Here is a 24,978-nt window from a genome sequence, read left to right as displayed (position 1 = left end):
TGCTGCTGGGCTGCAGCCTCTGGACAAGCCACCAAATGACATTCTCCTTCCCGCCCGTGTCCCCCACCATCCTATTATGAAGAGGGGAGCTTAGGGGAGCACTTGGAGCTTTATAAAAGGGAGCAGGGCTAAGACGGTGGACAGGGGGTTTTCAGTGCCTGTTTTCCAGAGCCAGACAATCAGGAAGAGCATCTGCTCAAGCACAGCGCCAGCCCTGACCCCTCACTTGGGGTTTTATCTGTTGCCTAGAACACAATACCTGCTCCTCACAGAAAGCAAAAAATGCAAAAGGAAGAGAACAAAAATGACCAGTACTCCTGTCAGCCAGAAATAAATGCTAGTAATATTGGAACACTCGCTCCGAATTTGTCTTTATCTTTGTGTTTACTGTGGTTTATCACCGTTAAGAACTGAAAGATGTGGGAAGATAAGTGCACGATTTGTAAGCCTGAGACCCCACAGGCCCCGTATTCAATCTCTGACACCACCACAAACCTGAGCCGACCAGTGATCTAGTCCCCCTTGTCTTTCTCATAAAAATAAATTCTCTTTTTTTTTCTCTTTCCCCAAAGCCCTGCTCAGCTGAGTTCCACACCAACATGGAGACACAGCCTCACACTAGCTCTCGAGGAGAGACTAAGACACCCTCTCACCACCTGCTTTTCTGAACATGCCACTCCCTGCCAGTGCTGGGCTATTTCAATTGTTCGCTCTGCTAAGGCACTGCGTAGAAAGCACCTGGCAGCCGCTCCTTTGTGGAAGCGCTGTGTTGGAAGTACAAATGTGTCATGCTCGCCAAGGAACTGGCAGTGCGGGCAGCCCGTCTCCCTACACCTTTCCCACAGGGGCAAGGCATGGAATCGATTTCACAGGCCAGGGCGGTATTGGCACACACGCAGTTACTCAATGAGGAAATCAGGTGAGGCCACCTAGCCCGAGCACGGGGCTGCGGGGGAGGCCAGGCAGACGCTCCTCCCAGTGTGGCTCACAGAAACAGGCCACCATGGAGGGCAGCGGCTAGCTCCTGGAGCACATGGTGGAGAGGGCACTCAAAACTAGGCAGACCTGGGGCCAGGGGATGGTTCCACCCCTGGAACGTACACTCTGCCATATGGGAGGGAGCACTGTACAGAGGAGAAGCTTTACAAGCAGTGCTGCAGTGCCTTGCTTCTATCTCTGTCTCTCATCCTCTACCTTAAAAAAATAAATAAACAGAAGTGTCCACTAGGAGTTATACCTGTGTGAAGCACCATTGGGAAAAAAAGAGGGAGGAGTCAGGCAGCTCTGGAAAAGGACCCTGCCAAGAAGCAGACCTTACCTGTGCCCACTTGGCACACACAGTACAGGGAGGCCAGGACTCCTGTCAGGGGCAGAAACAAGCAGAGTACAGCCCACCAGAAGTTGTGACCAGGAGGAGCGTGTGGAGGAGCAGTCCAAGAGCTGAGGCTGGGGGCGAGCAGAACTGGAGGATCTCTGTCAGGACTCCCACCACAGCTCCAGGACTGCAGGCCACTCTGTGCAAACAGTGCCTCCTGGCACCCCACAACATGACCAGGATGAGTGCTGCCCTCCCTCACCCCCCCCTTTTTCCAATGCTGAGGGTGGAGGGGAGAGATAGACTTCTGGTGAGAGGAGAAAGCTCAGGGCTGGGGAGATAGGATAATAGCTATACAAAAACACCTTCACGGGGGCCAGGCGGTAGCACAGTGGGTCAAAGAGGAAATAAAGGGAAAAATCAAAATGTTTTGAGAGTTCAATGAAAATGAAGACACAAGCTATCAAAATATTTGGGACACAGCCAAGGCAGTACTGAGAGGGGAGTTCATAGCCATACAAGCACACATTAGGAAATAAGAAAAAGCACAAATAAACAGCCTGATTGCACATCTTAAAGACCTAGAAGAAGAACAAAGGAACCCTAAAGCAACCAGAAGGACAAAAATCACTAAATTTAGGGCAGAAGTCAATAACATTGAAAATAAGAAAACCATACAAAAGATCAACAAGAGTAGACGTTGGTTCTTTGAAAGAGTGACCAAAATCAACAAACCTTTAGCCAGATTCACAAAACAGAGAGAAGACCCAAATAAATCAGATTATAAATGAAAAAGGAGGTATCACAACAGACACCGCAGAAATTCAACATATCATGCGAGGCTTCTATGAGTAACTAACTATATGCCACCAAGCTAGAGAACCAGGAAGAAATGGACGATTTCCTAGATACCTACCAACTTCCAAAATTAAGTAAAGAGGAACTAGGTAACATAAACAGGCCCATCACAGCTAATGAAATTGAAACAGTTATTAAAAACCTTCCCAAAAATAAAAGTCCTGGACCAGATGGTTTTACAAATGAATTCTACAAAACCTTCAAAGAAGAATACCTCTACTTTTAAAAGTCTTCCAGAAAATTGAAGACACAGTGATGTTGGCTTCTATGAAGCCAACATCACTCTGATACCAAAAGCAGATAGGGACACAATCAAAAAAGAAAACTACAGACTAATATCTCTGATAAACATAGATGCTAAAATACTGAACAAAATTCTAGCCAACCGGATACAGCAGTATATTAAAAAGATTGTTCATCATGACCAAGTGGGGTTTATCCCAGGCATGCAAGGTTGGTTTAATATATGTAAATCAATCAATGTGATCCAACACATCAATAAAAACAAGACCAAAAACCACATGGTCATATCAATAGATGCAGAGAAAGCCTTTGACAAAATACAACATCCCTTTATGATCAAAACACTACAAAAAATGGGAATAGATGGAAAATTCCTGAAGATAGTGGAGATATAGCAAACCTACAGCCAATATCATACTCAATGATGAAAAACTGAAAGTATTTCCCCTCAGATCAGGTACTAGACAGGGATGCCCACTATCACCATTACTATTCAACATAGTGTTGGAAGTTCTTGCCATAGCAATCAGGCAGGACCAAGGAATTAAAGGCATACAGAGTGGAAGAGAAGAAGTCAAACTCTCCCTATTTGCAGATGACATGATAATATACATAGAAAAACCTAAGGAATCCAGCAAGAAGCTTTTGGAAATCACCAGGTAGTACAGTAAGGTGCCAGGCTACAAAATTAACATACAAAAGTCAGTGGCATTCCTCTATGCAAACACTAAGTTAAAAGAAGTTGAAATCCAGAAATCAACTCCTTTTACTATAGCAACAAAAACAATAAAATATCTAGGAGTAAACCTAACCAAAGAAGTGAAAGACTTGTATACTGAAAATTTTCAAGGAAATTGAAAAAGACACAAAAAAGTGGAAAGATATTCCATGTTCATGGGTTGGAAGAATTAACATCATCAAAATGAATATACTACCTAGAGCCATCTACAAATTTATTGCTATCCCCATCAAGATCCCAACCACATTTTTTAGGAGAATAGAACAAATGCTATAAAGGTTTATCTGGAACCAGAAAAGATCTAGAATTGCCAAAACAATCTTGAGAAGAAAGAACTGGAGGCATCACACCCCCAGATCTCAAATTGTATTATAGGGCCATTGTCATCAAAACTGCTTGGTACTGAAACATGAATAGACACACTGACCACTGGAATAGAACTGAGAGCCCAGAAGTGAGCCCACACACCTATGGACATCTAATCTTTGACAAAGGTGCCCAGACTATTAAATGGGGAAAGCAGAGTCTCTTCAATAAATGGTGTTGGAAAAAATGGGTTGAAACATGCAGAAAAATTAAACTGAACCACTATATTTCACCAAATGCAAAAGTAAATTCCAAGTGGATCAAGGACTTGGATGCAGAAACTATCAGATACTTAGAGGAAAATATTGGCAGAACTCTTTTTCACATAAGTTTTAAAGACGTCTTCAATGAAACAAATCCAATTACAAAGAAGACTAAGGCAAGCACAAACCTATGGGACTACATCAAATTAAAAAGCTTCTGCACAGTGGTCCAGGAGGTGGCACCGTGATAAGGCTTTGGACTCTTAAGCATGAGGTCCTGAGTTCGATCCCCGGCAGCACATGTGCCAGAGTGATATCTGGTTCTGTCTCTCTTCCTATCTTTCTCATAAATAAATAAAATCTTTAAAAAAAAAAAATAGAGAGTCAGGCAGTAGCTCGCTGGGTTAAGGGCAGGTGGCGCAAAACGCAAGGACCGGCATAAGGATCCCAATTCTATCCCCCGGCTCCCCACCTGCAGGGGAGTCGCTTCACAGGCAATGAAGCAGGTCTGCAGATGTCTATCTTTCTCTCCCCCTCTCTGTCCTTCCCTCTTCTCTCCATTTCTCTCTGTGCTATCCAACAATGACATCATCAATAACTACAACAATAAAACAAGGGCAAATAAAGAGAATAAATAAATATTTTAAAAATAAATAAATAATAAAAATTTTTTTAAAAAAGCTTCTGCACAGCAAAAGAAGCCACTACCCAAACCAAGAGACACCCTCACAGAATGGGAGATGGACTATAGAATCTGGCTTTGTGAAGAACCAAGTAACCAGAATCAGCTAATAACAGTGACTCTGACCTGTGCAGCACCAGGACTCAGCAGGCTGACACAGTAGCTTTGGCTCCAGGAAGCCCCAGAAAGATGTGAGTCTTTGAAATTCTAGTCTCTGACAAGGGAATGAAGGGAACACAGGAGGTGCTGGGGGCTAGCAGTGGCTGGGCCTCAGCTGCTAGCTAAGCTGGACCAATGAATAATTGAAGGCTTCCTCATGATGGTGGAGGAGGACCTGGGTGGGGGGTTAGAGTGTTACGCAGAAAACTGAGAAATGTTACATATACTAACTGTTTTACTGTCAACTGTAAACCATTAATCCCCTCCCCCCATAAAGAAAAAAAAAAGAGAGGTCCTTGGTTCTTCTTTTAGGAAAAGGCTTTTTCAGTGCAGAGGGGCTGCCTCTATCGTGTGGGGTGCTCTGGAGAAAGGGTAGAAAGAAGGAACTATGGGCCAGAGCCCCTGGAGAGCGAGAGAAGGGATTTGAGTTAGCCTCCTTCTCTCTATACCAATGTTTCATTTTGGCATTTTGTGAACCAGGTAATTTTTCTTTAAAATCTTACTTGCCATTTTTCCTCTATTAAAAAATCAGGGAGTCAGGTGGTAGCGCAGCAGGTTAAGCACACGTGGCGCCAAGCACAAGGACCGGCATAAGGATCCCAGTTCGAGCCCCCGGCTCCCCACCTGCAGGGGAGTCACTTCACAAGCAGTGAAGCAGCTCTGCAGGTGTCTGTCTTTCTCTCCCCCTCTGTCTTCCCCTCCTCTCTCCATTTCTCTCTGTCCTATCCAAAATGACGACATCAATAACAACAATAACTACAACAACAGTGAAAGACAACGAGGCCAACAAAAGGGAAAATAAAAGAAAAAAAATCAAACAGGATGGGCGCTGGGCAGTGGCATACCAGGTTAAGCGCACATAGTACTAAGTGTAAGGATCCGGGTTTGAGCCCCACTCCCCACCTGCTGAGGGGAAGCTTCACAAGCAGTGAAGTAGGTCTGTAGGTGTCTATCGTTCTCTGTCCCTCTCTATCTCCCCCTTCCATCTCAATTTCTCTCTGCCCTACTCAATAAAATGGGGAAAAAAAGAAAAAAAAGACGATCACTAGGAGTCGTGGACTTGTAGTGCTGGCACCAAGCCCCATCGTGAACTCTGGAGGAAAAAAAAAAAAATCAAGTAGGACAATAAAAATAAACCTATCTACTGTCTCCTTTATTTTGCATAAATAAAACATGCTGAGCTGACGAGAGAACTCATCTGGAGTGCAGTCTTTGTCATGCACACCACACACAGGAAGCTTTGGTGCCGCACTGTCTCTCTGTCTCTGCCTAAATGCATATAATTTGTTTTATTTTAATAAGAGTGAAAAAGAGATAGAGAAAGAGAAAAAAAAAAAACAACTATGGCTTACGGTGGTGCTGAGGATTGAATTTGGGACTTGGGAGCCTCAGGCATGAACGTCTTTTTGCATAACCATTGTGCTATCTTCCCCACTCCCCGGCCTGTCTTTCTATCTGAAAATAACAGCCTGGAGTGGTGAAGCCCTAGTGACAGCACCATCACCACCCATCAAAAAAAAAAAAAAAAAAAAAAGGTAAGTGAAGATCAGGGAGATAGCATAGTGTTTACCCAAACACCTTCATGCTTCAAGGGCCCAGGTTCAATCCCCTGCACCACCATAAACTAGAGCTTAGTAGTGCTCTGGTAAAAATAAAAAAAGTTAAGGAACTGGAGAGATAGCTCACCAAGTAGGGCACCTTTCCCACCATGTGCTCAGCCCAGGTTCAAGCCCTGGCTCCACATGGAGAATGCAGTGGGGGAAAGCTACGATTACGGAGACAGAGACTGTATGACCAAGAGACCCCCGCAGCCGCAGCAATACTCAGGTGGGCCCCAACTGTGTGCTGAGGCCACGTACCGACCCTGCCAGCAGCCAGCTGTGAGCAGAAACTGAGAGGCTGTTCCAGAGGGAAACCAAAGTCGCCACAGGTGTGAAACCCAGCTCAAGAGGAGTCCCAACGGAAGCAACAGTACCTCCACCAGACACTGGGCCTCACCAGCAAAAAGTAAATGCCACTGCACACAACCGCTGATGATGACGTAATCTGCCTGCTGTGTACACTGTGCTAGTCATCCTACCCAGGGGCCACCTGGTTGGTGTAGACATCGCCATCAAAGCCTCGGAGACAATGAAGGGACCTGAAAGGGGCTTGGAAGCTCCAGATCTGCTGGGGTAATCACAACACCATCTTTAATTAGCCTGCCACGGCACATTCCAGCACTGAGCACAGCTCAGCATCCTTCCGCAAGGACTCAGAAGGAGCCCTTTCTCCCCAGCCTCCCGAGCCCAGAGCCACAGGTCAGGGCTCTGAGTGGGCCCAAGAGGAACTCAGGAAGGCACTGGTGAGCCAGTTCCTAAGGCAAAGCTGTCTACTCCCAGCACAGGCCTCACTCCCCTCGAGTGACAGGACAGGGCCTCGGCCATTGGGGAAAGAAGCAGATACACCAAGGCAAAACAGAAAGGCTGAGGGGACAGTGCTAGACTCAGGAGAGGAGAGACTGGGCCAGGCCTGCCCAGTAGGCTTAAGGCTGTTGCTAGGGAGCTGCATGGGACAAGGCACCAAGAGCAGCAGCTCAGGGCCTGGTGTCTGAGATAAAGGGTGCTAGGTGGCTCTGGGCCAACTGGGACAGAAACCTAAGCAACCGCAGAAGGCTGGCACCTCGCCCTGGAAGATGACAGCTGGCAGGGCAAACAGACCAGAGACCACCCCTTCCCATGGGAGTCGGCCTCCCCACAGCTCTTGCCTACCCTCTCCGCTAACAAAGTGCTCGGAAACAAAGAGCAGTATGCACCTCTCATGGCACTTCCGCTGCTGGGAGTGAATCCTTAACATGCAAGGGTGTTGGGGTTCAGTGTTCAGGGGTACAGCCTAAACGCCAGCAGCCGGGGGTGGTTTAAACAAGTGAGAGTACACCTCAGCGAGGTAGCCATCCACAGGGAAGGTCTGGGTGACACTGACCAAACAGCTAAAGGGCTGCCTCTGGCGTGGGGTATCAAGAGGGACAGGTGGGATGGTCAACTTTTTGTGACTCATTTCTTTTTCTTTTTTAATTTATTTATTCCCTTTTTGTTGCCCTTGCTGTTGTTGTTGTCATTGCTGTGCCGCTGCTGTCATTGTTGCATAGGAGAGGAATCGAGAGAGGAGAGGAAGACAGAGAGGGGGAGAGAAAGACAGACACCTGCAGACCTGCTTCACCACTTGTGAGGCGACCCCTCTAAAGTGGGAAGCCGGTGGCTCAAACCGGGATCCCTATGCCAGTCCTTGTGTCTTGTGCCATGTGCACTTAACCCACCACTTACTTTTTTTTTTTTTAATATCTTTATTGGGGAATTAATGTTTTACATTAGACTGTAAATACAATAGTCTGTACATGCATAACATTTCTCAGTTTTCCATGTAACAATACAACCCCCACTAGGTCCTCTGTCATCCTTCTTGGACCTGTATTCTGCCCCCGCCACCCACCCCAGAGTCTTTTACTTTGGTGTAATACGCCAATTCCAGTTCAGATTTTACTTGTGCTTTCTCTTCTGATCTTGTTTTTCAACTTATGCCTGAGAGTGAGATCATCCCATATTCATCCTTCTGTTTCTGACTTATTTCACTTAACATGAATTTTTCAAGGTCCATCTAAGATCGGTTAAAAATGATGAAGTCACCATTTTAATGAGCGCAGGTGGTGCAAAGCATAAGGACCAGCGTAAGGATCCCAGTTTGAGCCCCCGGCTCCCCAACTGCAGGGGGGGGTCGCTTCACAAGTGGTGAAGCAGGTCTGCAGGTGTCTATCTTTCTCTCCCCCTCTCTGTCTTCCCCTCCTCTCTCCATTTCTCTCTGTCCTATCCATCAACAATGACATCAATAACAACAACAACTACTACAACAAGCGTAACAAAAGGGAACGAATAAATAAGTAAATATTTTTTAAAAAGAAAGAAAAAAAGGATCTGCCTGTAGTTGTTTTTTTCCTTTTGCGACCATGGTTATGGCCAAGGCTCAGTGTCTACACGACTCTACCATTACCAGTGGTCTTCCCCCCACCTTTTTTTTCTTTCTTTTTGATAGAGGGTGAGAGAAGATAGAAATATATAGATTAAGGGAGATAAGGAAAGACGCGTGCAGCATTGCTCCACTGCTCATGAAGCTTCTTCCCTGCAGGTGGGGACTAGGAGTTTGAACCCAGGTCTCCGCGCATGGTGGTGTGTACACTCTCCTGGATGTGCCATCACTCAGTCCCTTGTAACTTTCTTTTATTTTAACAGTTATATAAAGATGCCAGTTAGCAAAAAGGTAACCTATAAAATGGTATTGTTTACCTTGCTCCCAACTTTAAAAGTATACCTCTGTTCACAGACTGAACAAAAGATCAGAAGTAGACACGAAAATGTCAATAGCACATGTGCCCCTGTGATCTCAATTTCTGCGGCGGCCCCGTTGGGAGCAGAGAGTAGTACATCTGATTCTCCAGAGCTATTTTGGAAAGGGCCTTGGGAGCAGGCTCCAACCTGTGCCTACCTCAGAGACTTTGTACTCGAAGGTCAGCTTCTTCCCCTTCACACCTTCGTTGAGAGTGAGGATGAATCCGATGTAGTCAGCATATGCCTACCGAACAAAGAGGGGTATGGGGAAAGAGGAAGGTTGTCAGGCTCCTCGCTCTCCACACCTGGGCCGGGCCCTAGCTCCACCCAGCTACCAGGGATCACCAAGCCACCCTGGGCTCCCAACCTACCAGCACAAACAGAAATATAATGTCCAACACCCCAGCCCTGCCTTCCACCCAAAACAGCTGGTGAGGAGGATGGACACATGGACACCTGGACTGCCAGCCTGTGTTCTCAACACCACTGCTAGAGGCTTCTTTACACAACAGCCCTTTAGGCTGGGTGCTATTACTGACCACATTGTCTAGATGAGGAAACTGACCCTTTGTGAGAAGTGACTTGCCCATCTCAGAACAAAAGGAAGAGCCAGGACCTAACCAATCTAAACTCTAAAGCTGAGTGCCTCAACTATATATAACTTTATACTATATCCCCAGGAGTCAGGGTCCCCTCCTCCGGTCATCTTCCAAGTGCCTCCCCAACCAAGCAGGTCAGACTGCCTGCTGGGGGTGGGGGACTGACATGCACACAATTTTAAGCCCATGACCAGGTGCCCCACATGGGATCTCTCTTCCCTGCTGGGCTATGGGTTACCAAGCACAGGGATAAGAGAGAGGCTTCTGAAAACAAGTAGCTTCTGCTCAGTCTTCTTCAGCTCTTTTGCCTCTCACTTTCTTCCTACCTCCTTACCCATAGTAACTCACCCTGCCAACACCTAGTGTACACACCCTTTCCGTTGGGGTGCAAGGACAGGCAGCAGCAGGGGCAGCACAGCCCTCTGGAGTCCTTGCCCCATGTGGGTCCACGTCTCTTGGTGACTAAAACTAGGTACGTGCTTATGAACAAGGAAGTGCTAAGTCTCCATCAACACCACCATAACAGTCATGCCTACAGCTCAGTAAGGCTCACTGCCTGCCTAGCTCTGGGCCAGAGCTTCCAGGCTGTAAGTCACTGTATCCTCCAAACAACCCCACTGAACAGGGGAGGAAACTGAGGTTTGCTTAGAAGAGAAGATGGCAGCCCTGAACTCCAAACCCTGTCCTCTCTGTCCCTAGGTCATGGTCTGGGCGTCGGCTCTGTGCTGACTACCAAAGAGCTGTGGGCTGTGGAGCAGTCACTTATCTACTCACAACAGTCCTGCAGACATGACTGGCAAGCTCCAGAGCCAGCAAAAGGCTTCTATCAGGCATCACCCAAACATACTGGAGAAGAAAAGTTGACCAACACTTTCCAAAAAATGTCACTGCCTAGAGACTGATGGGCAGATGTCACCAACAAAGACCCAAGTAGTAGTCTAGGCTGCTCAGGTCAGTCAGTCTGGCTGCCTGTGGAGCACGCAAGCCATATATAAATACATGACTGAGTGTGGTTGTTTGAGTTTGAGTTTATTTTTTTCCCAGGGCACTATTCAGCTCTATTATTATGGTATACCACTATTTTATGGTAGCGTAAGGGATTGAACCTGGGACCTTGGAGCCTCAGACATTAGTCTGTTTGCATAACCATTGTGCTATCTCCCCCAAGTGTGGCTGTTTGTATTGCAGAAAAAAAATATTTACAAAAACAGGTATGGGGGGGCAGTGGTGGTATACATGTTGGGAACACATGTTATAATGAACAATGACTGAGGTTCAAGCCCCTGGTCCTCACCTGCAGGGGAAAAGCATTACAAGTGGTAAAGCAGTGCTACAGGTGTCTATTTCCCCCACCCCTCAAATTCTGGCTATCTCTATCCAATAAATAAATGAAGATTAAAAAATAAAATAAGGTGTTGGCACCTATGTTCACAGCACTGCTATATACCATAGCCAACATTTGGGAACGACCCAAGTTTCTAACAACAAATGAGTGGATGATGAAGCTATGTAACATACACATAATAAAATATGACTCAGCTGTGAGAAGAGATGAGCTCCTATCTAAGTGAAATAACTCAGAAGGGGGAGTCGGGCAGTAGCACAGCGGGTTAAGCACATGCGGCACAAAGTGCAAGGACCAGTCTAAGGATCCCGGATCGAGCCCCCGGCTCCCCGCCTGCAGGTCTGCAGGTGTCTGTCTATCTTTGTCTCCCCATCTTCCCCTCCTCTCTCCGTTCCTCTCTGTCCTATCCAAGGACAACAACAACAATAAAACAACAAGGGCAACAAAAGGGAATAGATAAATAAATATTAAAAATAAATAAACTCAGAAGGACAAAGACAAATGCCAGATGATCTCATAAGTAGGATTTAAGAAACAAAGCGGGAGCCAGGCAGTAGTGCAGCAGATTAAGCGCACATGGCGCAAAGTGTAAGGACCTGCTTAAGGATCCCGGTTCGAGCCCCCAGCTCCCCCACCTGCAGGGGAGTCGCTTCACAGGTGGTGAAGCAGAGCTACAGGTTGTCTTTCTCTCCCCCTCTTTGTCTTCCCCTCCTCTCTCCATTTCTCTCTGTCCTATCCAACAATAACAACAGCAATGACAATAATAATAACTACAACAATGAAAAACAACAAGGGCAACAAAAGGGAATATATATACACACACACACAAAGCAAGTCCCTGGGCAGACAACCTCACCAATGTACCCTAGAACTACACCTCCCCAGAGCCCCGCCCCACTAGGGAAAGACAGAAACAGACTCGGGGTATAGATTGATCTGCCAATGCCCATGTCCAGCAGAGAAGCAATTACAGAAGCCAGACCTTCTATCTTCTTCACTCTATAATGACCCTGAGTCCATACTCCCAGAGGGATACAGAACAGGAATGGGATGCATTGGATCGACCTTCCCGTGGTGCATCCCGTGAGTACCCATTTATTGGGGAAACTGACAATCCTACCTAGCCGACTGAATCCACATGGATCCCAGTCACTTTCAAAGCCAGCAACAAGCAGCTCCTGGACGCTGTTGACTGGCTACGGAAGAAGGGCAAACGCTAGAAAAAAGAAGGAATGGGAGGGGATTGGATGCAGAACTCTGGTGGTGGGAATTGTATGGAATTGTGCCCCTCTTATCCTGTGGTCTTTTTGATCATTATTAAATCAATAAAAAATTAATTTTTTATATTTATTTATTTCCTTTTTGTTGCCCTTGTTGTTTTTACTGTTGTTGCTGTTACTGTTATTATTGCTGTTGATGTCACCGTCGTTTGTAGGACAGAAAGAAATGGAGAGAGGAAGGAAAGACAGAGAGGGGGAGAGAAAGATAAGACACCTACAGACCTGCTTCACCACCTGTGAAGTGACTCCCCTGCAGTTGGGGAGCCGGGGGCTCAAACCGGGATCCTCACGCCGGTCCTTGAGCTTTGCGCCACGTGCGCTTAACCCACTGCACTGCCGCCCGACTCCCATCAATAAAACTTTTTAAAAGATAAAGAAAGAGAGGGAAAATAGAGAGTGAAACATTAACAAGCCTGTGGTCTATTCAGGAGAACTGAGGGCACCAAAGGGGAAGGTGGGAAGGGACTTAAAAGGGGCCCAGTGCCCTGTGGTGGAGGGAGATGGCACTTGTAGCAGGTGAGGTATGCTGGCACATATTTTGGGGTGATGTGAAATTGCACCTTGGAGACCACTACAGTCTTGTAAAACAACATTTCTGCAACAAACATGAATCAATAATTTAAAACAAAAGCCAGCAGGTAATATTCTGCCAACCTGTAGTCTGCAGCACAGTGGCTCAGCCCATGGGGTCCTAGAGTCACATGAGAGGCTGAGAATCCTGGAACCTGATCTCAACTATCTGCACACTGTATCCTCCATGACACCATCAACCTTCTGGTTTGGTTTCCTCACCTTCAACCTGGACATGACCATACAGCCCACCTGCCAGGGTTCTGTGAAAATGGAATGAACTATAGCACCTGGCACATGGTAAACGCAAACCCTCCTCAAAAAACATCCAAGGGGCCAGCAGAGAACTGAAGCCACGTCTGGAGGCAAACAAACCAGCAGGTTCAGGGTAAAGCAGAGGTTCCCAACCCTGGTGACATGTGTGGAGACATTCTGGGGCTGTGATAATTAAGGGGAAATGTGCTATAAACACCTAGCAGGTGAAGGCTATGGATATTATTAAATACCCTCTAAGCACAGGGCATCTCCTACCACAGAAATGTATCTGCCCCCAGATGTAAGCAGTGAGGAGTTTGAGAAGCCCTGAGGCGGAGCAGCTAAGACAATGAAAGCAGGTAAAACATGTTTTCTGATCAGATGAAGAGACTGAAGTGTTTACCCTGAAGAGGACTCTGGGGAAAACAGGGTTATTATCATTTTTAAGAATTCTGAGGGGTAGGGGTAGAGAACATAGTGGTTATGCAAAGAGACTCTCATGCCTGATTCTCCAAAGTCCCAGGTTCAATCCCCTGCACCATCATAAGCCAGAGGTCAGTACTCTGGTTTTAAAAAAAAGGAGGAAAAGAACAGAGGGAGAAGAGAGGAGAAGGAGGAAGAGGAGGAGAATTATTTTGAGAGCTGCAAACTTGTGAAAGAGAAGCCAGGCAGACTTGTATGGTCCATATTTGAACAAAGGCAAGGCATGGCAGCTGTAGAAATTGGGTCAAAAAAAAGGAATTGGGTCCAAAGTCAACACAGTAGATCCATGACACTCCCTAATCAAGGTAAACCAACCTGACACAGACATCAGACTGGTTCTGGGCCCAAGAGCACCCCCAGGGATCTGAAGGTGGCTTTCTTCTCCTGAGGTCTGGTCTCTCCAAGCTAAAGCTTAAGAGACCCAGCTGCAAGCTTCTGCCCATCATGCAGACTGAGCCACAGAGGAAGCTGAGCTGCCCCTGGTGCTCCAGTCCTAGGTCTCAGGTATCTTAGGCTCAGCACCACCACCACCACCGGGTTCCCAGACTTGTGGGTACTTCCCAAGAACCAAAGTGGCCCACCCAGTCAGAACATTCTCTGAGTGGTGCCTGTGTGTGTGTCAGGGGGATAGAGGGGCCTGATTCTGGTCACCTCTCCTTAGGTTCTAGGAGCTCCAACTCCTAGAGTAAGAAGGGTCAGGACTCAGTGCCCCAGTCATGCCTCAAAAACCACTTTCTTTGAAAAAATTCCAAGTTTGTCATCCCAGTTTTGACTCTACAGTATGGACAGACACCACTGGTACCTGAGAACGCTTCCATTTGCCCATGTCAGGAACTGTGTGGATCTCTTTTTTTGGAATGATGAAGTTCTGAGCAGCTGGAGGGGTTTCTTCTGAAGAATCTTGACAAAGAAAATGATAAGACAAACACATGATAACAATCACACACACACACACACCCACTGCTTTCCCTTTCTTCTATTTTCCTCTTCTCCCTCTCCTTCTTCCATATATGTCCACTCCACACCAAGCAGAGTGGTGTTTTGGTTTTCTCTCTCTTCCATCCCCTCCCCTCCCACTAATAAATATATAATCAACCAAACCAAGACTCCAACACCCAGTCTTAAGCATGATATGCCAGACACATACTCCCAGGTGGGAGCAACATCTTGTCAAACTCACTTGTCTCCTGCCATTCCTTGCCCAGCTCCACCACTCACCACCCAGTGCTGTCCATGGTGCTACCATGTGGTGTAAGGACTCAGACCCAGGACCCAGGACCCAGGACCTTATACTGTGCTCCCAGCTCCAGCCTCATACTTTCTAAAAAATGTAAGCAAACTCTAAGTCAACTGACTCAAACTGCAAGTAAACTTGCTATGCCCACTGCAAGTGCCACAAGAGCTCAGCAAAGTTCTTTTTTTCTTTTCCTTTTTTTTTTTGGATAGAGACAGAAATTGAGTAGGAGGTAAAGATAAGATCAGATACATAGAAAGAAAGAGACACCTGCAGCATTGCTTCACACCTGCAAGTGAGGATCTGCAGGAGGGGCTTGAACCCAGGTCCTTGTGCATTGTAATAAGTGTGCTCTACCAGATATATCGCCACCTGGCCCCAATACAGTTTTGTTTTTTTTTTGAGAAAGTCTATTTTTTTTAAGTTTTTTCTTTTAATATTTATTTATTCCCTTTTGTTGCCCTTTTTTTTATTGTTGTAGATATTATTGTTGTTATTGATGTCACTGTTGTTGGATAGGACAGAAAGAAATGGAGAGAGATGGGGAAGACAGAGAGGGGGAGAGAAAGATAGACACCTGCAGACCAGCTTCACCACCTGTGAAGCGACTTCCCTGCAGGTGGGGAGCTGAGGGCTTGAACCAGGATCCTTATGCTATTCCTTGCGCTTTGTGCCATGTGCGCTTAACCCACTGCACTACTGACCAACTCCCACCCAACACAGTTCTTTAGACACCCTAGTTTGCACTGTTCTTGGTTAACTCTTTGTAGCCAAGGTTCTCTGCCAATGGTTCCTATTGTACATGAATTAGCATTTCACCATAGGTAGAGAAACTGCTAATAGCAACTCTCTGAACTTACTAAATCTTTAAAAAGTCATTCTGAGGGCAACAAAAGGGAATAAATAAATAAATAAATAAATGTCATTCTGACCGAGGAGACAGCACAGTGGTTATATAAAAAGATTTTGGAGTCAGAGGCTCTGCAGTCCCAGATTCAAACACCCGCCCCACCAAATGCCAGAGTTCAGCAGTGCTCAACTCTGAAAAGTTGCAACCCACAAGATGGCACAGTGCATAAGGTGTTACATTCTCGTGCCTGAGGCCCCTAGTCGGATTCCCCATATTGCATGGGAGATGCTCTAGTTCTCCCTGTCTTTATTTATTTCATAAATAGATTTAAAATTTTTTAACTTATTCTGATTTTATGCTTTATTTGGTTCAATTTAAAGTTCTGTGACATTTTCAGCCTGGCTACCCTCAGAAATCAGGGCAATGTTAAGACTAGGATTGCAAAGTCGTTACTGCCTATGTTGTCTTTATGTCAGTCAGAATGGAACACTGTATATCCAAGGTGTCAAACAAATCCAGGATCATGATAGCTCCAGGACTGGAGACCAATGAACTTTACAGATCCATCTTTTGTAATAGTAGCTTCTGACTCGCCTTTACCTGCCTGGGGTATTAACACTGACAATTCCTCATTGCTCAAATGTAGCTAAACCCGAAGGTTCTCCTGCATTGTACCAGCATTAGAATTCTCCCGTAAGGGGTGTGACTTCCCAGAACAGAGCTATCGCAGTGAGGCAGAATTCCTCTAAGTGATCATCAGTGTTTCCCAGAGGAAAAGTTTCACTCCAAAAGGGGAAATGATAAATAATAAAAAAAAATTTTTAATTAAATGGAACCATCCTGAGGCTCAATAAGGGCCCAGGAGGCTGTGGAAGGTCAGATCCCAGGCACATCCAGGTATATACACGAATACTTCTGCTCACCCCAACTCAGAAGAAAGCAAAACCACACTGAAACAAAATCCAACCAAACACCACTGACAACTTTTCACTGATGAGAACTGCATTGGCTTTTCAAAAGCCCTATTTGCATAGGGCTCACCTGAGTGGGAACTAGCCATACCTGTGTGCACAGACAAGCACACTCCCCACTGAGGAACTTAGACACACAGACACACAGCTCAAGTGCCTCTTGGGCCTGTAGCCTCCCCATTGCAGTTCTGAAGCCCCAATTACACATCTACTATTCCGTAGTTGGAAAAATCATGACACGTTGTTTCTTTTTTTTTTTTAATTTTTTTAAATGTTTAGCTTTTTAAAAAATATTTATTTATTCCCTTTTGTTGCCCTTGTTGTTTTATTGTTGTAGTTATTATTGTTGTCATCGTTGTTGGATAGGACAGAGAGAGAAATGGAGAGAGGGGTGAAGGCAGAGAAGAGAAAGACAGACACCTGCAGACCTGCTTCACCGCCTGTGAAGTGACCCCCCTGCAGGTGGGGAGCCGGGGGCTGCAACTGGGATCCTTAGCTGGTCCTTGCTCTTTGCGCCACATGCGCTTAACCCACTGCACGACCGCCCCTCTCCCAACATGTTGTTCCTATGTTTGTTTTTTTTTTTCTTCGAGGGTTATCCCTGGGGCTCAGTGCCTGCACTATGAATCCACTGTTCCTAGTGGCCACCTTTTTTATGTTGTCATTGCTGTTGTTATTGTTGTTGTTGTTGCTACTGTTGTTGCTGTTGGATAGGACAGAGAGAAATCAAGAGAGGAGGGGAAGACAGAGAAGAGGAGAGAAAGATAGACACCTGCAGACCTGCTTCACCGTCTGTGAAGCGACTCCCCAGCAGGTGGGGATCCAGGGCTCGAACCACGATCCTTATGCCGGTCCTTGAGCTTCACTCCACGTGCACTTAACCCACTGCACTACCACCGACTCCCTTTTCTGTGTGTGTGTGTGTGTGTGTGTGTGTGTGTGTGTGTGTGTGTTTTGCCTCCATGGTTACTGCTGGGTCTCGGTGCCTGCACTACAAATCCACTGCTCCTAGAGGCTATTTTTTCCCATTTTGTTGCCCTTGTTGTGCTTGTTGTATTTGTTATTGTTGCCATAGCTGCTGTCGTTGTTGGATAGGACAGAGAGAAATGGAGAGAGGAGGGGAAGACAGATAGAGACCTACAGACCTGCTTCACCACTTGCGAAGCAACCTGGTACAGGTGGGGAAGGGGGGGGGCGGGCTAGAACCGGGATCCTTATGCCAGCCCTTGCGCTTTGCGCCATGTGCCCTTAACTCGCTGCGCTAGAGCCCGACTCCCCCGTTTCCATGTTTTTCTATGCCGAACTATGTCATGACTTTTCCAACAACATGACAGTAGTAATACATCAGCTGTTAACATTTGAGCTGGAAGATGGCTGATGAAACCAAGCCCGATTTTGGTCTCTCGGTCAATACTTAAGTTTGAACTACAGTTGGTGGGGCCAGGCCATGGCAAACCTGGTTAAGCGCACAAGTTACAGTGTGCAAGGACCAGGGTTCAAACCCTTGGTCCCCATGTGCAGGGGGAAAACTTCTCAAGTGGTGAAGCAGGGCTGCAGGTGTCTTTCCATCTCTTTCTCTCTATATATAGGCCTCCTCTCAGATGCTCTCTGCCTCTATCCAATAATAAATAAAAAAAGAAATGTTAAAAAAGAAACAATTTTAAAACTACATTAAGCCTTAAATCACTAGTAAAAATAAAAACTACAGGGGTCTCTGTCGCTCTGTCTCTCTCCCTATTTCCCACTCCCATTCGCAGTCTCTGTCCAATCCAATCAAATCAAATATTTTAAATAAACAATAAAAATAAAACTACATTAACCATTCAGATGTGACCACAGAAATAGACAAAGGAAAAATAAAGGTGATACTACAAAAAAAAAAAAATTAGAAAACAGCCAAAAAATATCAACCAATAAAGTCATGGTTAAATAATGAAATGCTGATATAATAGAAATCTTTGTAGTTTTTTAAATATATTTATTTATTTATTTACTTTCATGAGAGAAGCAGAAAGACCAGCTCATTGCTCAGCACTGGTGCCTGGGGCTGAACCTGGGCAAGTCTTGTGCTCTTAACACTGAGATACCTTCCCACCCCTCTTCACAACTTTTAAAAATAGAGTCAGAGCTGGGGAGGTGGCTCAGCAGTACAGCACTGAACTTACATCGCATGTGATTCCACTGCTTTTCCAGAAAGAGAGAGACAGAGAGATACCATAGCACAGAAGGCTCCCTCCTCCCCCGGGGCCATGGTGCCAGAGGTTTGAACCTGGACCCGTGAGCACAGCAAAATGTGCACTCTCGGGACCAGGTAGTGGCACACCTGGTTGAGTGCACATGTTACAGTGCACAAGGACCTGGGTTCGAGTCCCCAGTCCCCACCTGCAGCAGGAAAACTTTGCAAGTGGTGAAGCAGGGCTGCAGGTGTCTCTCTCCCTACTTCCCCTCCTCTCTCGATTTCTGTCTCTATCCAATAAATAAAGATAATTAAAAAGCACGTGTATCGCAAAACGCCAGGACTGGCGTAAGGATGCTGGTTCGAGCTCCCGGCTCCCCACCTACAGGGGAGTCACTTCACAGGTGGTGAAGCAGGTCTGCAGGTGTCTGTCTTTCTCTCCCCCTCTCTGTCTTCCCCTCCTCTCTCCACTTCTCTGTCCTATCCAACAATAACAACATCAATAACCACAACAACGTTAAACAACAAGGGCAACAAAAGGGGAAATTAATTAATTAATTAATTAATTAAAAAGATTTACTTATTTGGATAGAAGCAGAGAGGAACTGAAAGGGAATAGGGAGATAAAGAGGGAGAAATGTGGTCCGGGAGGTGGTACAGTAGATAAAGCACTGGGCTCTCAAGTATGCGGTGCTGAGTTAGATCTCCAGCAACACATGTACCAGAATGATGTCTGGTCCTTTCTCTCTTCTCCTATCCCTCTCATTAATAAATTTTAAAAATATATTAAAAGACGGGGGGGGGGGTCAGGCGGTAGCGCAGCGGGTTAAGCGCATGTGGCACAAAGCGCAAGGACCTCCCTAAGGATCCCGGTTCAAGCCCACGGCTCCCCACCTGCAGGGGAGTCGCTTCACAAACGGTGAAGCAGGTCTGCAGGTGTCTGTCTTTCTCTCCCCCTCTCTGTCTTCCCCTCCTCTCTCTCTGTCCTATCTAACGATGACATCAGTAACTACAACAACAATGAAAAACAACAAGGGCAATAAAAGGGAAAATAATATTAAAAAAAAAATTTAAGAGGGGGATAGAGGGAGACAGAGAGACACCCGCAGAACTGTTTCACAGCTGTGAAGCTTTCCCCCTGCAGGTGGGGAGCAGGAGTCTGAACCTGGTCCTTGCGCACTGTAATGTGTGTGCTAACCAGGTGTGCCCTCACACAGCCCCAAGGTTTTTTGTTTTAAGTGAAAATGGGAGAGCTGTTGGAAATGAAGTTTCTGTCTTTTCAGAAGCTGAGGAAAAGGAAAACACTGGGCAGTTCCAATGCCTGTCTGTCTGTCTGGAGACAGGCTCCAGTGAAGCCAACTGCTGACTAAGTGCTGTCTCTCTGGCCAAAAGCCAGTCCCTACCCAGCAGGATTACAGGATTCCTTTCACTTTTGTGACACTGGGAAATAGAAGTACTCAGTTCTAAAATCCAAAAAACTCTAAAAACCCAAAGTTAGTCTGTTTTAAAATTTATTTTGCTGAGTAAGAGGAAGAGAGAGAGAGGAAAGCCAAAGCAGCATTCTAGCACATCAGCACCAGGAGCTCAACCAGGAGCCTCAGGCATGCAGATCCTATGCTCAAGCTCTAGCTAATTCCATGCCCACATAAAATAACTTAAAGTTTTAAAATATGAGTTTGGCACAAGCTCAGCAGATAACAAAACTTTCACTGAAACAGATAGGGAGACATTTACAGATTCTGTACATTCCACTTGGTCATGGAATTTGCTTTGCTCAAGAAGTAATTTAGTTTTGCTTTCTGCAATCTTAAAAAACCTTGAGTTCTGGGCGGGGAAAAAAAAAACAAAACCTTGAGTTCTGACATTACAGTGCAAAAGGCCCTGGGTTCAAAGCCCCGGGTCCCCACCAGCAGGGGGAAAGCTTCACGAGCAGTGGAGCAGGGCTGCGGGTGTCTCTCTGTCTCCTTTCATCTCTCTTTCCCTCCACTCTCAATTTCTGTCTCTACCCTATAATAAAAAATAAAATATTTTTAAAATATTTATTTATTCCCTTTTGTTGCCCTTGTTGTTTAACGTTGTGGTTACTGATGGCGTTGTTGGTGGATAGGACAGAGAGAAATGGAGAGAGGAGGGGAAGACAGAGAAGGGGAGAGAAAGATAGACATCTGCAGATCTGCTTCACTGACTGTGAAGTGACTCCCCTGCAGGTGGGGAGCAGGGGGCTTGAACTGGGATCCTTACATCGGTCCTTGCGCTTTGCGCCATGTGCGATTAATCCATTGTGCCACCACCCGACTCCCCATTGTTGTTTTATTGTTGTAGTTATTATTGTTATTGTTAGTGATGTCATCATTGTTGGATAGGACAGAGAGAAATCAAGAGAGGAGGGGAAGACAGAGAGGGAGAGAGAAAGAGAGACACCTGCAGACCTGCTTCACCACTTGTGAAGCGACTCCCCCTGCAGGTAGAGATCGGGGGCTCGAACCAGGATCCTTACGTTCGTCCTTGTGCTTTGCACCACGCGTGCTTAAATCCGCTGCACTACCACCCGACCCCCCAAAAAAACCTTTTGAGTTCTGAAATATATCTGGTCCACACAGTGCTGTGGACCTGAATCTACTACTGGAGATGTGTTATATTTTTATTTATTTATTTCCTTTTGTTGCCCTTGTTGTTTTATTGTTGTAGGTCCTTGCGCTTTGCGCACTACCGCCTGACTCCGGAGATGTGTTATATTATCCTGCCTTTTTTTTTTTTTTTTAATGTAAGCGTGCCAGAAAGGGTGAAAGACTCAATCACTCACAACAAAGTATAAATTACAACTTAGCTGGCGTCAGCTTCAGGGATAAAAAGGAAACATGTGTCTGGAACATGTGTCATTTGGGGGAGCAGGGCCTGCCTAAAGAAGCCCTTTCCTAATGGGGGATGGGAGGGAGTTCCAAGAAACCTAAAGAGAAAAGTTAGAGAACCTGAGAGAAGAGCAAAGGGAACCTCTGCCTAATTCAGAATCCACACCAGAGCCCCCTAGGAGATCCTGAACGCTCTTCCTCCTCTCCAGACCTGTTGTGCAAGCCCTGTTCCCAGAGCCCAAAGCTGAGGCCCCTACTATTAGTAAACTGCTACTTCAAGTAAGATGCTAAATAAAAACCTTAGTAGGTCAGACTAGTAGCCTAGCCACATTGTTTTTACGCCATGTGCACTTAACCTGCTCCGCTACTACACTGTTGTTATAGGAAAATGTGACCCACATTCCAAATAATCAACTTGCAAATGATCTTGGCGCAGTCTTCAGGCCTGGTTCTGCTAGAACAAAAGGTTGACCAGGTAGGAAACTTTGCACAGAATTCTAGACACACAGACATACACACACACAGACACACACACACAGACACACACACACACACACACACACACACACACACACACACCAGCATACAAGGCCAAGTCAAAGAAACAAGCCCTCAAACTTGACAGTGATAAATGAGTCTCCCCAACCTGAGGTTCAAAAAACAAAGTATGCCAGTTAGAGGACAGGTAGCCTCCTACAACCTCTCATATAAGCTAGACTGCCCAGTTTCTAAGGTGTTCTCTGAGAAACTCTAAGAAACAGAGCATATCATCTAACATTTGTGAACCAGTCAACATGTTTACCCTATATCACCTTTGTCAAGGACAACAGCTATCAACATCTGCTGACTTCCACCACGGCCCCTGCTTCGCCCACATCACACTACAACTCTCTGAGGAAGGTAGTCACCCCCATTTCAAGGGGTATGAAAACAGGCTCAAGTAGCACACCAGACTTTATACCTGAGGCCCCAGATGCAATCTCCACATCCCCATATATCCGAGCAGAGCAGTGCTCTGATCTCCCTCTCTCTGATAAATGGTTTTTTAAATGTTTTATGATATTTACTTCTATTTGATAGAGACAGCCAGAAATTGAGAAGGGGGAGGGGCCAGGAGGTGGCACACCTGGTTGAGGACACATTTAATGCACAAGGACCCCGGTTTGAGACATTGGTCCCCACCTACAAAGGGAAAGCTTTGTGAGTGGTAAAGCAGTGTTGCAGGTGTCTCTCTCTTTCTCTCTCTCTCTCTATTATCCCCTTTCCTCTTAATTTCTGGCTGTCTCTAATAAAAAAATTAATTAAATAAATTGTCTTTGTTTTTTAAAAGAGACACCTGCAGCCCTGCTTCACCACTTGTGAAGCTTTCCCCCTGCAGGTGTGAACCAGAGTCTTGAACCCGGGTCATTGGGCATTGTAACACATGCATTCAAGCAGGTGCACCACCACCTGGTCCTGATGTTACAATGCACAAAAACCTGCATTCAAGCCTTCAGTCCCCACCTTCAGCAGGGAAGCTTTATATATGATCAAATAGTACTGCAGGTATCTCTCCCTCTCTCTCTCTCCCTCTCTATAGTCCCTTTTCCTCTTAATTTGTTTTATTAAATAAATAAATAAATAAATAAATAAATAAATAAATAAGATAGGCTCACAAAAGCTGTGACTTGCCAAGTAGAGAAGTGTGTATAGTTCCAAAAATTCCAAGATTTTTTTTTAATCATTATACCATCCTGTATGAGTTAAATCTCTTTTTTCTTGTTCCAAAATGTCCTGTTTCAAGCTTCAAATAAAGATTACCTGCAGGAAATTAGACCTTTCCAGTCACAGAAAACTTCCCTGAGCCATTATCTCTGTAAATGCTCAGGTTATCTCCCTCAACTGCATTCTTACCAGCCTTCCTAAACAAATAAATTCAACTACCAAATCCGGTTGCTTTCTATCTCCCTATGTCACTACCAGAACATCAAAGGGCACATGCTCAGAAATTTTGTACCAAATAAAATAAACGTCATATTTTGATTTTTATATTTATTTACTCTTAACGTTTGGGTCTGTTTGTTTCACCGGAGCACTGCTCAGTTCTGGCTTATGGTGGTTCGAGGGGTTGATTCTGGAACCTTAGGGCCTCAGGCATTAAAGTCTTCTTGCATAATGATTTTGCTATCTCCCCCATCCAAATGTTGGATTTTGGATGCCCTAACAAACCATGCCTAGCTCTTGGCTCATTTGTTGGTTTGTTGTTCTTTTTTTTTTTTTGAGAGGAGTGGAAGGAGGTCACTTTTGATCTCCAAAAATTCCCCCTCCTCACACCTTCCCAGAGACCACAAAATGCGGGACACATCAGAACATGGCCCGCGTTTGGTCATCCTCTTAGCTCTAAAAGCATTTGAAGCATTTTCTACAGCCAGTCGTCCTCAGGTGAGGGGGGATGGGGTGTCCACACACCGCCGTAACTTTCCCTTCTCCAGCAAATGAGATCACCATAGGGATTTCTTTCAAGATCCTTTCTCTATCCCAGTTATTTGAGATGAACTAAAAAGAGGCCACGACGGTGTAAATAAATGTTGCAGCTGATGATATCAGAGAGAGGTTCACCCCCTTTCACAACAACCAGGCTCTTTAATTAATGGTTTGGACAACCCAGTGCAGTTTCTCCCAATAAACTCTCAGCTACTGAAACTCCAGGGCCCAGCCTGGGGGTGGGGGGCAGCGACGGGGCGTGGGCAGGGCCTGGAGGCGGCCAGCCGGGGCCCTGGGGGCGCCCCCACATCCGAGCAGGTCCCCACAAGAAGCCTCCCTGTCCCATGTGCACCCCATCCAGGCAGCTTCTCTCCCGGGCCCTGAGCTGCCTGGAGCTGATCGGCCAGATGTGGACGAGGCCTCTCCGGGCCACCTCACAGCCCCCCAACACCTGCGCCCCCAACTTCAGGTGTTGCAGCCCACAGCCCTGCCCGCCCTCTCCCCGGCCCCCCGCAATTCCCGCCCCCCAACGCCTCAGACCCCGAGTCCCCGCAACTGCAGGCCCTGCCCCTGCCGAGTGCCCCCCGCACCACACCCCGTCTCCGCCCCCAACCCCGCGCCCCCTCCCGCGCCGGCCCGGCCCTCCGTACCTGGCTGCGACTGCAGCTTGCCCTCTGCCATCTTCCTCCCGCCCGGGGTCGGCTGGATGCCTGCAGTTCCCTCTCACCTGTCACCCCCGCACCCACCCGGCCGTTCCCCGGCTCCACCGCGCTTTCGGAACTCCCGGAAGAGAAATGGGCGCCGGCCGGCTATAACTGAAAACCGAGAATTAAAGTCACCCCCACGAACACGCCCGCCATGTTGGTGCGGGGCGCCTAGGGCGCATGCCCAGCAACGGCCGGCGCGCGGCGGGCGCGCTCCCTGGGAGCTGGCGGCCATGTTAGTGCGGGGCGCCGGAGCGCATGCGCCCCAACGGCAGG

The 24,978-nt window shown here is 46.5% G+C and overlaps 1 protein-coding gene and 1 long non-coding RNA gene across 2 annotated transcripts in view; one reads left to right on the top strand and one right to left on the bottom strand.

Moving 5' to 3' along the window:
- PTPA (protein phosphatase 2 phosphatase activator) overlaps nt 1–24,932 on the bottom strand; it is a 45,448-nt gene extending 20,516 nt beyond the window's left edge. Inside the window, exons 1-3 of the mRNA XM_007527032.3 lie at nt 24,649–24,932; nt 14,258–14,355; nt 9,081–9,167 (exon numbers count right to left, since the gene is read on the bottom strand). Of these exons, the coding sequence (XP_007527094.2) occupies nt 9,081–9,167; nt 14,258–14,355; nt 24,649–24,679 (216 nt within the window). The 5' untranslated portion in view covers nt 24,680–24,932. The remainder of the gene's footprint in view (nt 1–9,080; nt 9,168–14,257; nt 14,356–24,648) is intronic.
- Nucleotides 1–24,978, top strand: part of LOC132540925 (uncharacterized) — a 578,575-nt gene that overhangs the window by 512,125 nt on the left and 41,472 nt on the right. The window lies entirely within an intron of this gene.

Source organism: Erinaceus europaeus, chromosome 10, assembly GCF_950295315.1.
Source record: "Erinaceus europaeus chromosome 10, mEriEur2.1, whole genome shotgun sequence".
In the NCBI taxonomy this organism is placed as follows: domain Eukaryota; kingdom Metazoa; phylum Chordata; class Mammalia; order Eulipotyphla; family Erinaceidae; genus Erinaceus; species Erinaceus europaeus.
The sequence above is the reverse complement of the archived record's forward strand: the minus strand, read 5'-3'. Positions and strand labels throughout refer to the sequence as shown.